At 38.7% G+C, this 14,414-nt stretch overlaps 1 protein-coding gene across 7 annotated transcripts in view; it reads right to left on the bottom strand.

Moving 5' to 3' along the window:
• Nucleotides 1-6,174: 6,174 nt before the first annotated feature.
• LOC149256596 (superoxide dismutase [Fe], chloroplastic-like) overlaps nt 6,175-14,414 on the bottom strand; it is a 156,818-nt gene continuing 148,578 nt past the window's right edge. For 2 of the 7 annotated variants that reach the window (XM_089460794.1, XM_089460790.1), the window contains 3 exons: nt 7,074-7,100; nt 6,825-6,848; nt 6,175-6,704 (listed from right to left, as the gene is read on the bottom strand). In XM_089460794.1, the coding sequence (XP_089316920.1) occupies nt 6,606-6,704; nt 6,825-6,848; nt 7,074-7,100 (150 nt within the window). In that variant the 3' untranslated portion in view covers nt 6,175-6,605. Of the gene's footprint in view, nt 6,705-6,824; nt 6,849-7,047; nt 7,101-7,599; nt 7,630-14,414 lie in introns of those variants that run through there. The other 5 variants (XM_089460795.1, XM_089460792.1, XM_089460791.1 and 2 more) reach the window with 5 other exon arrangements.

Raw genomic sequence — 14,414 nt, forward strand, 5'->3', positions numbered from 1 at the left:
TTCTAGCTTAGGGATTGATCACCTGGGGTGGGTTTTTGTCTCCTACGTGATCTATGGTCTCTTAAGGATTTTTGTTTGTTTCCAGCTTGTAGGCCTCACTTCCATAACTGGAACTTGGAGGTCAAGTCATGTCATAGTAGCACTCGGCTCATGTTTACCCTGATGAGCTTGTAAAAGCAAGTAAATGTGGGGTGGGGTGTTTGCAATTCACATAACATCTATTGATTGAAGGGTGAACTGAGGAAATGTTGCTTCCCCTTGGGGGCTGGAAACACCTAATAGGATTTTCCTTTAGCCACTCCTACCTAGGGAGGAAACGCCATTGCGAGTTCAAAGCCTCAATTTCAAAAGGGAAGTTTCATTTGAAATATTAAATAACCATTTACATTCAAGCTTGGTTCACTTAGCTGCAAAAATGAATATTGTACTTAGTGATTGGTTTCTTGCATTAGACTTTATGTTGTGATTACCAAGTGGTTCAACAACCATGACCTCGGCACCTCACCCACAGGTACCCAAGCCTCCAAAGGAGCATATTGACATCCATAAGTGAGGTATTGAGAGCCATCAGACTCCAAGAAACAATAAAGAATCACACACACCCTTGGGCACCTCTAGCACCTATAACATTCTAGTGCTTTTCCCTATATTTGATGACCTTTTGGGATGATTCCCCTATACCTAGGTTCCCCCAACCAACCTTAGCACTTTGTGAGGGATGATAATTGATCCAGGGTCCAAATGAGTGTTAATTTTTCTTAGGGCTATATTTTTTTTTGCTTTAGATAATTTGCATTTCATCATTTATATATTGAATTCATCCCACAGCATCATAACATCATTAGCAACATATGCAATTATATAGAAAGAACAATATCGTCATCAATGCACCAGAACATAAAGGAACAATAGAAGAAACATATGCACACATAGAGACACCCAAGATTGGTCGGAGACCAAGGCAAAACCCCACAAGGGGGGAAACCCTTTTAAATTCTTCTTATTAGATTGTCATAAAATGTTCAACAAAGAGAGAGTACAATAATCCATGTCTTCATTCACAAGACTATATAGCAAAACCAACTGGAAAATATCCAAGAGACGAACCCAACAATAATACTAATCATAATCATGATTCAGAAGTGTAGTCAATTGTTAACATATGCAGTCACCTGTCGGAATTTACGGTCAAGTGTCAGAAAAACCCTAAGTCTCGACCACATGGAGCTAACGGTCATGTGTGCAGCTAAAATGTTCTGATCGCAGGGAGATGCATGTCATGTGTGCGACTACAACTGAAAATACCCTATTATAACCCTGCAGCTACAGACGAAATCCTAATCTACTCGTGCGAGCTTCAAACCCTGCAATTTCTAACATGTACGAACCAATATCTACAAACCACAATGAACTTGTGCGAGCCAAACCAAGGAAGAAATAAGAAGAAGAATGCTTGATAATGATCTCCATATGAGGGTCACTTGACTTTTATTTATAACCATCCAACGCTATCCAATTTCCTTTTTGGGATGATCTATGCTTTTGTGCACATGAGGGTTTCCATATTAAAAATATATTTTTCTTTAACCAAATTAAATTCTTCCAAGGGCTAGGAGGGGCCTTTCTTGATGAGGAAGATTGTCTAAAAGATGGAATTTGTCCCTAAGCTACCAAATTAACAATGGGGATGGTCTCACACCTTAACACATGGGAGGGATAACACCACCTTGGAAGCTCCCAACATTGGAGCAGAGACTGACATTATGATTAGTTGGAGACCCATGAGACCACATTTGGTACCCCAAGTTCGATTTTTGGTTCCACAGAAGAGTATTGACAGAGACCGAAGGGCCAACTCTCAAAGGATTGATATTTATAGGCTTCTACACGTTGTTTGGCACTCAAAAACCTCAATACATGCTACATAGAGCTTAATGTATGGATTACATAAGCATTTTTAGCCCTACAACTCACACGTAGGAAAATCATGTTATTTTTGGTCTAGGCTAGTGGGTTGTTTTGTAACCCAATGTATCATTGTGACTTTACTTGTTTTTCCTATGGGATTTTAGGCTAATCAAACATTATTCCGCCTCATATAAATAGAAAGGATCATTTTTAAATTCATCATCACTTGGACTCGTGAATTCAACCTCTTTGGAGATTTCGACCTCTTGTTCTAATGGTAAAGATGTGATCTATGGAGCAAAAATTGTCTTGAGCATTTGTTCTTGTCTTTGGAGAACTCACTATGGATATATAATTGGATTGTTTCATGCATATTGTCTTGTAAGTGCCATGTTTACTGCAAATTTCTGATTTTATGTCTAAGGTATGGAATGAATTAATGATCGACGATAAATTTTGTGTGCTATTTGTTGAATATCAATTGAATGAAAACTAGGTCACATTATTGCATGTATTACTTTTAGTATGATGTGTGTTGGGTGTGGAGCCTGATTATCTTCTATAGTACCGGCATATTGGACCCCAGTTCAAAATGGGGCGGCATTGCCGCCCGTAAAATAATCGCTGCCGTGGGGGGTCCAGGGACTTTTGGGAGCCCCCCCCTGACGAGGGGTTTCGGGGGCAGCGCCCCCGAAGCTAAAAACAGCTGTAAAATTGCCTTGTAAAAGTATAGTAAATTCTAGTCAATCTGGGCCGTTCATTAAGCGGATGATCTGACGGTAGAACTTATGTTTAGTTTAGGGTTTTTTGCCCTAGAAGGCAACCCCTCTCTTTATATGAGGGCATTGTATTTGAGGCTGTAATATAGATGTGTATTCGGTGAGCGAGAAACATAGAGGTGAGACTGTGAGAGAAAACAGAGGATATTACAGCGGTTTTGCTGTAGGTTGTATCTCTTCATTTTGCTGGATAATAGAAAGGAAGGACTGGCTGTTCGGGGTGGACGTAGCCCAAACTGGGTGAACCACGTATATCTGTGTCTCTCTTGTTTTGTGCGTTTTCTGTGTTTATATTTCTGCAATATTTTATGTGTTCCATTGCTCCGTAATATATAATTTTCTAACAATGTGTGAATGGCAATCTCATTGGTGATATTGTGTTACCTCTACCAAGTGAAGTTTGATCTCTCACAAAGGTGATAGTTAGGGTTTTGATGTTAAGGAATCAAAATATCCTTACTCCTTTGCAAGATTATATCAATTTTAAGAACCCATAGACTTCATTAACCCTAAGACTAGGCATTAGCCTTCCTTGTTGGTGATCAATTCAACTTTTTATCCACAAATTTTTCGTTCTCTCTTTTGACCTAATTCAACCCCTTTAAGGCCAAGTGGCCAAGCTAGGGCTTGGTGCAAATTCTTAGGGAAGAAAAAATTTCAATGTTGGAGAATATAAACATCAAGAGGATAGTGGTTGCCACAATATCCTTCCTTTTGGTGGACATTCACTTTGATTCTATCTATAATTTTCTTTTCTCTATTTCTTTTCCCTAGGGAAAGTCTTAATTCGATTTTAGATTCAACTTAGGGGTTTTTTTAGGGTTTCATGTGCCTTGTCCTTATTGGAAAACATTGAGGGAAACCCTTTCTTCCTACCCTAACCTTTGGCCATCCCAACTATCAACCCATCAATCAACCCCTAAGTCTTGTGTTGCACAAAATTGGCCTCTCAGGAGAGTGAATTGTCTTCATTTATTGATTGGAGCCTTGTACTTTACTTGAGTCATTCCTTGGAAGCCTATCAGTCATCCTATACCCTTATTCTTAAAGTATTCATCATAGTTGACCTCATATTGGGACTCCTCCCATTGGTGAAAGTCCATAAAGAGCAAGGAGTTTTCTTTACAGTGATAGTGAGTCATTACCCCATTGTTATCACTTCGTCTAATTATAACATTGTAGGGTACCCCTCTCCAAGGCCTGCTAGATTTTGCAGCGACACACCCAAAATTTGTTAGGCCAATGGTCTAGATTGTATTCTTAGTTTCTACTCAAGTGTCAAATTCAAATACCACTTGTACATTGTTTACCAATGGAAGTTCTTATCTTGGTGGGTGAAAAAGTTAGTAGCATTTTTACAAAAGACCTTCCTGTTGCTCACCATATTCATTTATTCTTTCGATGCACTTGGATATACGTGATAAGTTAGGTGTTGCATTATGGAGCTTATTTGTTGTTTAAAGGTTCAATTCATGAATTTCATTTACCAAAACATCCCTTAATCATATACCACCTTTAGCAAGACATGAGAGAATCATAATTAGGAGTGAAATGACAAAGATACCATATTCCTTTATTCTTCCAATGCACTTGGATATTCGTGATAAGTTAAATATTGCATTATGGAGCTTCTTCGTCGCTTAAAGGTTCAATTCATAAATGTCGTTTACCAAAGCATCTCTTAATCATATACCACCTTCAACAAGACATGCAAGAATCATAATTATGAGTGAATTGACAAAGATACAATATTCCTTTATTCTTCCAATGCACTTGGATATACATGATAAGTTAAGTGTTTCATTATGGAGATTTTTCATTGTTTAAAGGTTCAATTCATGAATGTCATTTACCAAAACATCCCGTTGTCATATACCACCTTCATCAAGACATGCGAGAATCATTATTATGAGTGAATTGACAAAGATACATCCTTGATGGAAATACAAAGGATTTGATTCACATAACACCATATTGCCAGCCTTTATCTTGAAGATCGAGCTCTCTTAAAGATACCTTGAATTGGCCTCAAAGAGAGAAAAAAAGGTTCTTTCGGGAATTTCACCGAGTATGGCTTATACATGAATAAACCTTTCCTTATATGAATATGCAATATTGTGGTGCAAAATGTTTAGATGCACAAAGATGCGAGAGTGCAGAGGTAGGCAAGGCGTGGAAGGAAGGAATGAGCAAAGGAGAGGGTTGTGCAGAAAAATGGGCATGTGAGTCTTCCCGCACATAAATGAAAAATTTGTCAAGTACTAGTGTGGAGGTAGAATTAGCCCGAAGTGTAGAGGTTAGTTAAGAGAAATGGACCTTTGCACTAGTTTTGAAAAATTAACTAAATATGGGGCATTAACAACTCTAATTACTAGGAAAGGAAACATAGCCTTTTTTGTGAATAAATGGAAAAATGAAAGAATTAAGCAAGTATTGTGAATGAAGCATGAGAATGGGTCAACAATTTCTTACACAATTTATAAGAATATCTTGAATTGTCTAGGATGGGATTAAAAATTCACTATTTTAGGGTTTAAACAACATTTTTGGTGGAAAACCCTAATGAAAACAACATAGTAATATTCTTCATCAAGCTCAAAGAGACCTTTCTAACAAAATATAAAATATAAAAATAAGAGTATCCTAAACTACAGTTTGTATGTAAAAGTTGCACCCTCAAAAAGGTTATCAATTTTATCCTCCATAGCATCATGTAGGAGTTACATCACCTAATAATGTGTGTGTATTTTTCTAAAAGGTTTGGAGGGAAAATCATAAAACCCAAAGTTATCCCAAACTCTCATTATATTCAAAATGGAAGAGAGAAAAAGTGGTTCAGTTCTCTAGCCCCCAATTTTGTTCTATAACTTGAACAAAACAAGAGTAGAAGATGCAGAGAAAGGAAAGGTGACATATAGAAAACTGTATCAAATGACCATGTCCAATCCATAGTGTGTTTAGAGCTCTTTGTATTTTGGATTGTAATTCTATATATTAAAGAAGAAAAATATAATTTTTCATATTTTGAAGTTTTTAGCTTATGAATTCAGAGTAAATATCTCCCGTACATTATTTATGTGGTTTGTTAAATTTAAAACTTATAAATGGTGTAGTTATCCTTATGTCCAATCATTAAATATAAATATTAAATCAATATACAGGACAACAATACTTTCCTCCTAACACTAACTTGCAATACTGCCAAAATCCAATTGAAAAAATGAAAATCTCCACAGGCTTCCAACTTGTTAGAATAAAAAACCATAGTATGGATAAAACATAAAGGTTATCTACAAAAAGATTGTCCCGTTTATATATTTGCGAACCCTAATATAAGTACGCCATTACATATAGAACACCATTCCTTTCATGAAGAATTTTCAGGGATATCAATCATATAAACCACATCGTCGTGAATGAAAAAACAGGTTGATTTAACTCCCCTGGCTAAATCAGTGGTATGTAAAAAGCCCTAACACAGCCCAAGTAAATACCAATTCATTGCACCGTATTATAATGAATTGAAAAGCAGGATAATTTAACCACCGGGGCATACATTCATACTCTATATAAATGGGCAATCCCTTAGCATGTAAAAAACCCAAACAGAGCCCAAGTAAATACCACTTGTTATTTGTCTTGCCGCATTATTACTCAGTTCTAATATATGAACCAAATTTTCAAGAAGAATCATCTCTGTAACAAAAAAAATGCAGAAACCATGAGAGGTATTGTTTATTTTATAAGATTCTCCATGTATACCCCTGCTCCATCAACTAGAACTGTGCTCTTGAAATGCACATAACTCATCCCACAGAGCTGCATTTAGTTGAAATTATTCATGTACATAACCCGTCATAGGAAACTATACAGATCATAACTGTCAGGAGATGTAAAAGCTAAAGTCCTAGAAACCAATCATGTTGCAGAAGCCTTGGCACGATCAAGCCGAGCATTGACAGCGTCCCAGGAAACAAGCTCATTCATAAATGTCGATATGTAATCTGGCCGTCGATTCTGTTGCCATAACACACAATAGACAAAATGTTATCGCAGATACCTTGAAATAACATCGAAACAAAAGTTAAAACTTCCCTTTGACCATTGAAAAGCTTGTTCCTGGTCTTGCACACTAACCTGATAGTCAAGGTAATACGCATGCTGCAGCATAAAGAGGGCAATTTGAATTCATCAGCAAAGGAAAAATTTCTACTGTTGAACAACTTTAATAGCATAAAACTAATGGGGCATGCTTTCTCCAAGTTTAAAAAGATATGAAACTTTGGTGACATCTCAAACATTGTGGTGATGGATAAGATCTAAATGGTGCAATTTAAATCTGAAAAGAAATTCTACATACTTAAATCACTCTGCATGTTGACTTACCTCCCAAACATCTATGGTCAGAAGCGGCTGTCACAATCAACATAAAATATAATATGGAATTAGGGCACTGAATTTAACATTTCAAACTAAAGCATTAAAAGAGTGAATGTGATCAATCACTAGATAATACCTCATATTATATAATTTACCAGCGCATCTAATGGATCAAATTCAAAGATAGAACACAAGGGTACGATGAAGATTATAAAATGACATACAACAGCAGTCTAGCGTATTTAAACTCTAATGCGGCACTTTAACAGTGATTGAAACATGATGGTCATGTCAAATCCTAATAAAAGCATTAAGCAAACAAGCTTCTGATTGACTGGCATGTAAATGACGATTATAGAAAGATCGTTTAAGGGAAATGGTTCTAAGAATCTCAAAAGAGAGGTCGAATGGTTGGAAAGGAATTATTTTAAGGAGAAACCAAGCAAGCTTGAACGTACCCGTGTGCTTGCCCTTGGCCAGTGAGGTACGAAACTCTTAAAGATTTACCCATCTCTGCCAATCTGACCTCTTGTTGATATTTTAATTCCTAACAAACCTTCATCTTTATGGAAAAAAGAAAGAAAGTAGATGAGACAATATAAGATAATTTAATTTATGTCCAACAAAGGAACACGGTAAATGGGATTCAAAAAGTACAACCAATGAATAAATAGTGGCAGTGCAAAACCAACTCCCATCACTATAACAAAAGCATAGAAAGAGCTAACTCATTAATCAATAGAAATGTAAAAGTACTGCAGATACAAAAACCAGAAGATGAAAAGATCAGAACCATGTCAAGCATACAATGTTGTTGCTGTGTACTAGGACACCAAACAGAGTGGGGAAGGAAAGATTATGGTTCCCAACTAAATAATTAATCAATGTGTAGGGATGAATGCATTGCTTGATTGATGCAAGAGCATCCTTGGCCAAAGGCAATCCACATCAACCGATTTCAGTCGGTAGCCTAAAAGATGAATAAGTGTGTTGTGATACCTCTGCTGCAACACTGCCTTGCTGTAATGTTGTTGTGACACCATTCTTACAACACCTCTACTGCAACACCACCTTCGCCACCTTGCTGTTACGTTGTTGCAACACCTCCTTGCTATTACATTGCTGCAATACCTCTATTGCAACACCACCGTGCCATTGTGTTGTTGCGACACGAATGTTTTTTCTGTGCTGCAACTTTGTTTCAAATAATGCAAATCATGACTTGCAATGATTCCAAGTGTCTCAAGGAGTTCATGGTGAATCAGTGGACTACTTGTGCGAAGAAGTATTGATTAGTGGGGGAAACTAAACAAAGAGGTTATGATTAGCTGGAGAAACAGACAAGAAAATAATAATTAGCCAGGGTGTCAAACCACTGTGACTGTTTGGCATATGAAGGAATGATGACTAGACTAGGAAACGGCTGAGAAAGTCAAACCATTGTGACGATTTAGCTTTCCAACCATCTTTTAAGAGCATGAAGCAAAAAGAAGGGGAAGGAGGCAATGAAAATGAGGGGAGCTTAAGACACTGAAACAAGGTGTTCATGAAGCTGGAAGAGGATGCTAGAACAAAGGAGAAGAGGAACAACTAGTTGTATCCATTGTGAAACAGGGTGCATATGCTGAGGCATAGCACAAAATAGAATTGTACATTGATTGTAAGAACAACTTGATGTCTATGTGAATAAAAAATGAAATTTGATGTTGTCTATTATCTCCTCTCCAGTGAAATTCTCAATTTCCTCACTGTATTTGTTAGTTTTAAAATTTCTGTTATGCTAGCATACAAGTAGTTGTGTGCTCTATGGGCAGAGGCTAAATTCCTATAGTGGTCATGTATATGGTTTTTAATGGTCACCTGTGTTAGGTGGTATCAAAGCTCTCTTAAACTCATTTAAGCTCTTGAGACTGGTTCTTTGTTAGTACTGTTACCCACCAAAAGTGGGTACCCCTAGGAGAACTTTTTCCTATTCATCTTCTTCCAGCCAGTAGCCAAGAGCCCTTGACAGCCACCTTGTAGCTGATGCGATGTGCCACTTTATCTCCGCCGCCTGCATCAGTCATATGTTTCCTTGCCCATTTATCAAGAGCATATGTTAGAAGGTGGGCAATCCGATCCAAAAGGTATGTTATTAATTGTGCATTCAGGGGCTTATGCTTGTTTTTTATTCAGGGATTTGGCATGAATTATTGGGTGGCTTGGAGGAAGGAAAGGTTTTGACCGTGGTTTTTTTCCTTCACCTTAAATGGGGGGTTAATCTTCATTCCTAGTCCAGTGGGACCTCCCCTATTGGCCCATGCCTTTAGGAAGGGCACTACTTGAGAAACCCCAATTTTGATTGCGTAGTCTTGTTTTCCTATTCCATATTTATCACTTCCCTCCGCACATTACGAGCCCTATACACAATCTCTCCTCTTTGGGTCCACAAGGTGCTAGCACGCCCCCTCCCATTGTCCACATATCTGGGTGGGTCTGGAAACATTGCCTTAGAGGTTGATGCAATTTAAAGAAAAGTAAAAAGGATATCATGGCCACAAGCAAGAAACAAAAGAGAGAAAATTATAAAATACGAAACACAGTTGGAACATTAATATTAGCATCTGGGCAAAAACCAAACATGAGCTCTACCCCTTATCACATGGCCATCAACCGATTCTTGGGCCAATGTTTCCCTATTACATCATAAAAACGAACCCTTGCACGTCCCAACCCCTAGTGGGTGATGAACTAACCCACCTTTAAGGGGGTAACCATTGCTATACATCATACACTACATGTTCTCGTTCCCTAGAGCTTCGAGCACTAGTATAAAGAGAAATCAAGAAAATGTTAAAGTTTCTAAATTTACTTAGTTTAGAAACCCTTCATGCACTTTTATGATTTATTCCTACCTACTTGTTATTTTTCCTTAACAAATTATTTACAAAGTAAATACTGAAAATAAACACCAATGCATGCTCAACATATTACAGATCAGCAACTAAAAGAAACAAAAACAAACACACCACATGACACCATTATTTTTGGACCAATGTCCCTGAAAAAACCCAATGCGGGAAAACCGGTGCAGCGATCTGAGGGTTTTCTTATTAAGCAATATCAGAGTACAATCTGGGTGCCGTAACTGGCCTACCCAATAGAGAACTTCCTTAGCAGCTATACCTCACAATTTGAGAGAAATCTCCTAGCTGAAATGCCAGAAAACCCTTCCGGCAGCTCCTCAGCATAAAACTGCTCCTGCAACCCCAGCGTTTGCCCAATTTGGACTGCGTCAGCCCCTCTCTATCTCACGCTAGCCCTGCATCAGCCTTTCTTGGCCTACGTCAACCCCAAGAGGCCCTGCGTCAGCTCTGGGAGCCTCTGCGTCAACTACGCTAGCCCCTCTAGTGCTCTACGTAGCACTTGGCTGCCTCTGCGTGACCCTGCATGAGCCCTTCCTGGCTCTACATCACCCTCCTTGGCTGCTGCGCTGCTCTCCTGGCACAATCTTTGCCTTCTCTGTTCCTCTATACTCAATGCCCCTCAGTGGCTCTCCCAATCACTGATTCTATCTCTCTTAGAAAACCCCGCTTTAGAGAATAGAATGACTGATCATCTGGTGTGATCTCCAAGTGACTCTCAAGCCTCCTCTTATACATTTCCTGTTGAAGATTCAACGGTCGAGATTAAGTCCCTAATCAACAGCTAAGATTAGATCTGGCTTGATCCATGTCTTTTGGACCATTCTAACACAGATCCATATTAATACACATTAATATTTTATTTTCCCTAAGTTTAGACTTAGGGACTCCATTAAAAATATTAATTATTTTAATATCTCCTAATCTATTTAGAATCTGTCCAAACTCTTTCTGAGTATTGGAGAACTTATGTGCCCCAACCTCTCCACCAAATTTTGTGGCTAGAGCACATCCGATGCTACACCAAATCAACAAAAAAGGAAAAAAGAAATAAGAGGGGTGGAAAAACAAAAGCCAAGGTAAATCATGCATTAACAATTTCTCCCTCCTCACATTGGTATCCCCAACATGTGGATCTCCTCATCATTGCTACCCCTTTGACCATGGCATTTGGCCTTGAGACCCCTTTATCTGTGAAAATACCAAAACTGAAATTATTCTTCTAATTGTTAATTAATTTTAACAATTTATTTGTTATAGCAAACACTGAATAAATCACATTACAACCTTCACAAATAAAATACTCCATAAATAACAGCGCTAGAAACTGAGAAAATACTAGCAAACACACACGTAAAAATGACACCATTATTTTTGGACAAATGTCTCTGGAAAAACCCAACTTCGGAAAATCGGTGCAGCAGTGAGGGTTTTTAATATTATGCAACAGTGAAAATTTGAGTACAATCTGAATGCGCAAACTTGCAATCCACTAAAAGAGAAACTAGCCACAATAATTAGTGAGACAAATTTTGTCTCACATGGCATTGATCCAGCTCCAAAATTGGCTTTGAATGGGCTCCACGAAACCCTTGCATCAACCTCTGCGTTAAGCCTGGACAGTGACTGGTACACTCTGCCTGGAACTGCAACTGATCAAGTCGTCTGCCCAATCTAGCCTCTGAGAAAGACTCATTGATCTCTTCCAGAAATCTTCCCGATCTTCAACAACTGAATCAACCCTCTGTCTAGCCAAATCGAACTTCTACCTCTGAAGCTTCTGTGCTGCTTCTGCGAAACCTCACTGAGGAAACTCGACCGCCTATAGCTGACTCTTCGGATCTGAAAATTATCCTCCGGACTCATTGTCCCTACCCCTCACTCACTGCTTCGATCTTTGTCTCTCCAGCAACTGACTGCTACTACTCTGGAAATCGATCTACTAAGCAAATCGAACTTCTGGTGTTCTCATTTATCTTCTCCAAGTGCCCATTGACTTCCTCTTATAATCCACTGTTGGAGCACCAACTGTGAAAATTCCAAACTGGAATCGTATTGCAGCAACTAGAAATTATTCTCCTAATTGTTAATTTTATTTAACAATTTATTTGTTGATTGTTACAACAAATATTGAATAAATCACACTGCAACCTACACAAATTAAGTCATTTCTAGGTGGAATTTCCAAAAACGATTTCTAGGTTTTGGAGATCTCATGTATTCTAGCCTCTCCACAAAATTTCAAGGCTAGAACACATTGGATGCTACAAAAACTAACACTCCCTTTTAGCGAAGAATGTGTTCCAGTGCTACTGCACACCCTCTCGCAGCACCCTATTTTTGCATCATCTCTTATCACGTTGCTAATCACTGTGCAACTCTGATATATGTTGCATTTGTGTTGCTGCTGACCTTGTTGAACTGCTACGAACACTACATTTGCACTGCAACTCCCTCTCATCTGTTGTTGCTGCAACTACAACATTTGCAACTGAAAAGCATCCAAAATACTGAATCAATTGTGATCAATATAATGCATCTGTCACCTGAGTCTCTGACTGCTACTAGTATTTGCATTGTCACTGAAGAATCTGCATTGCTTATGACTCTGCACTATGCCAACTGCATTGCCGCCAACTCTGCACTGCGCTCCCTACCATCTGACTACTACTAGTCTTTGCAACTGTCACTCTGGCATCTGACTGCATCAACTGTCGCAAATCCATCCTGCTACTAAATACTATGGGCCCCATAGCAAGGTATTGATCCATGAGGTGGACTCCTCAAGGATCCTTCCCATCTATAGTGTTATGTGGCTACAGCACCAAGTCACCCCACCTCACTCCTAGAGGTATATCGGCGAATATCACGAAGTCTTCCTCCAGCCTGGAGGAAAGCCTATCGTTCTTTGTTGAACTTGCCTGTTGGTCCTGCTTCTCCTCCTTGTCCTTGTTCCTGAAAGGACATTGGGTACTATAGTCACTAAGCTCACCACATCTGAAGCACTTGACCTTCAACAGGTCCTTCTTCTTCTTCCTATGCTCCCCCTGTCCCTGACTGGGACCCTTAGATGCGAAGGCCACATTCTCCTCCTCCCTCACTGTCTTCTGTCCGCTACTATTGCCACTGATGGAGCTCTTTAGAAGATCTCACCTCAATTCCTCTTGTTGCAAGTCAGCCCACATCCTGCCCCAATTTGGTAGCTTTGTCTCTACCCAATATGCTTTGGACAAAGACCTATCAGTCCTTGGAAACATTGTTGAGTGCCAATCTCACAAGCTCTGTAGGTTGAGGCTCTGCGCCAACAGCTAACAATTGGTCTCGGACCGCCTGAATCCTGGTGAGGAAGGGGTTGATGCCTTCCCCCTTCTACATCCGGATGAGCTTCAACTTCTCCTTGAGGTGCATCTTCCGCTGCTTAGAAGTACCCTGATACAACGTGGCGAGAGCATCCCACATCTACTTGGCAGTGTCTTTGTCAGCTATATGTGAAACAACATGATCCTGAACTCCATCTAGGATCAATCGTTTCGCCCATGCCATCTCCTTCTTGTACTCTTTCAGTTGATCTGCATCCTTGGGAACTACTACCACTGCATCAATATATGTTTTTAGGCCAAATTCATCTGGAATGAAGGACATCCTTACCTTCCAAATGACATAGTTGGAAGCCCCATCCAACCTGTTGTCTAGTCAATTTAACGTCTTAAATTACTCTACATAAATTATCAATCCGGGTATCATAAACAGATGAAGTGTGGTGCACCATATGTGCTTAGTTAACCTTTTTCTTACTTCGTTGTTTTATAGATTTTATTTTGTTTTGGGGTTTTGTTTTTGTTGGTTTCCTAAAGTGTCTAATGCAAATAGAAATCCTATTCTAAGATCTTAAGAACACTTTTAAAGGACAAGTATGGATGTAGATTTCAAGACAAAGTCTATGTCCCTAATGGCAATTTCCAAAACTTAGCACTTCAAAAGATCTTAAAACATGTTATTGATGGAGTTAGTACTTAAACAAAAGTGTAAATATGCAGCTACTTCAATCAAAATAGAATGCAACAACGAAACAATGAGCTAGTGACTATGAAACCCAGTATCCTTGCTGTTGTATAAAAAGAAAACTGAACTTAAAGCAATTCAAAAACTGTAAGCAAAGTAAACTAAATCATATTACATCAAGTCATATTCTGACCCCTCACCATTCGACTCGCTCTGGCTATAGGAGGTAATCATAAATAAACTGAGCAATCTGATATCTAATTTGCATAAAATGAAACTAATATTAAACTACACATTCATACTTCAATCTCTCACCATTCGACTCGCTCTGGCTATAGGAGGTAATTGAAAATGACATGAGCAATTCAATAACTAACTTGTAGAAAAATAAACTAATATCAAACTACGCATTCATACTTCAATCCCTCAGCATTTGAGTCGC

The sequence above is a fragment of the Pinus tabuliformis genome, chromosome 7, assembly GCF_031772625.1.
Source record: "Pinus tabuliformis cultivar Carrire ecotype Pingquan chromosome 7, CPIR1, whole genome shotgun sequence".
NCBI lineage: Eukaryota > Viridiplantae > Streptophyta > Pinopsida > Pinales > Pinaceae > Pinus > Pinus tabuliformis.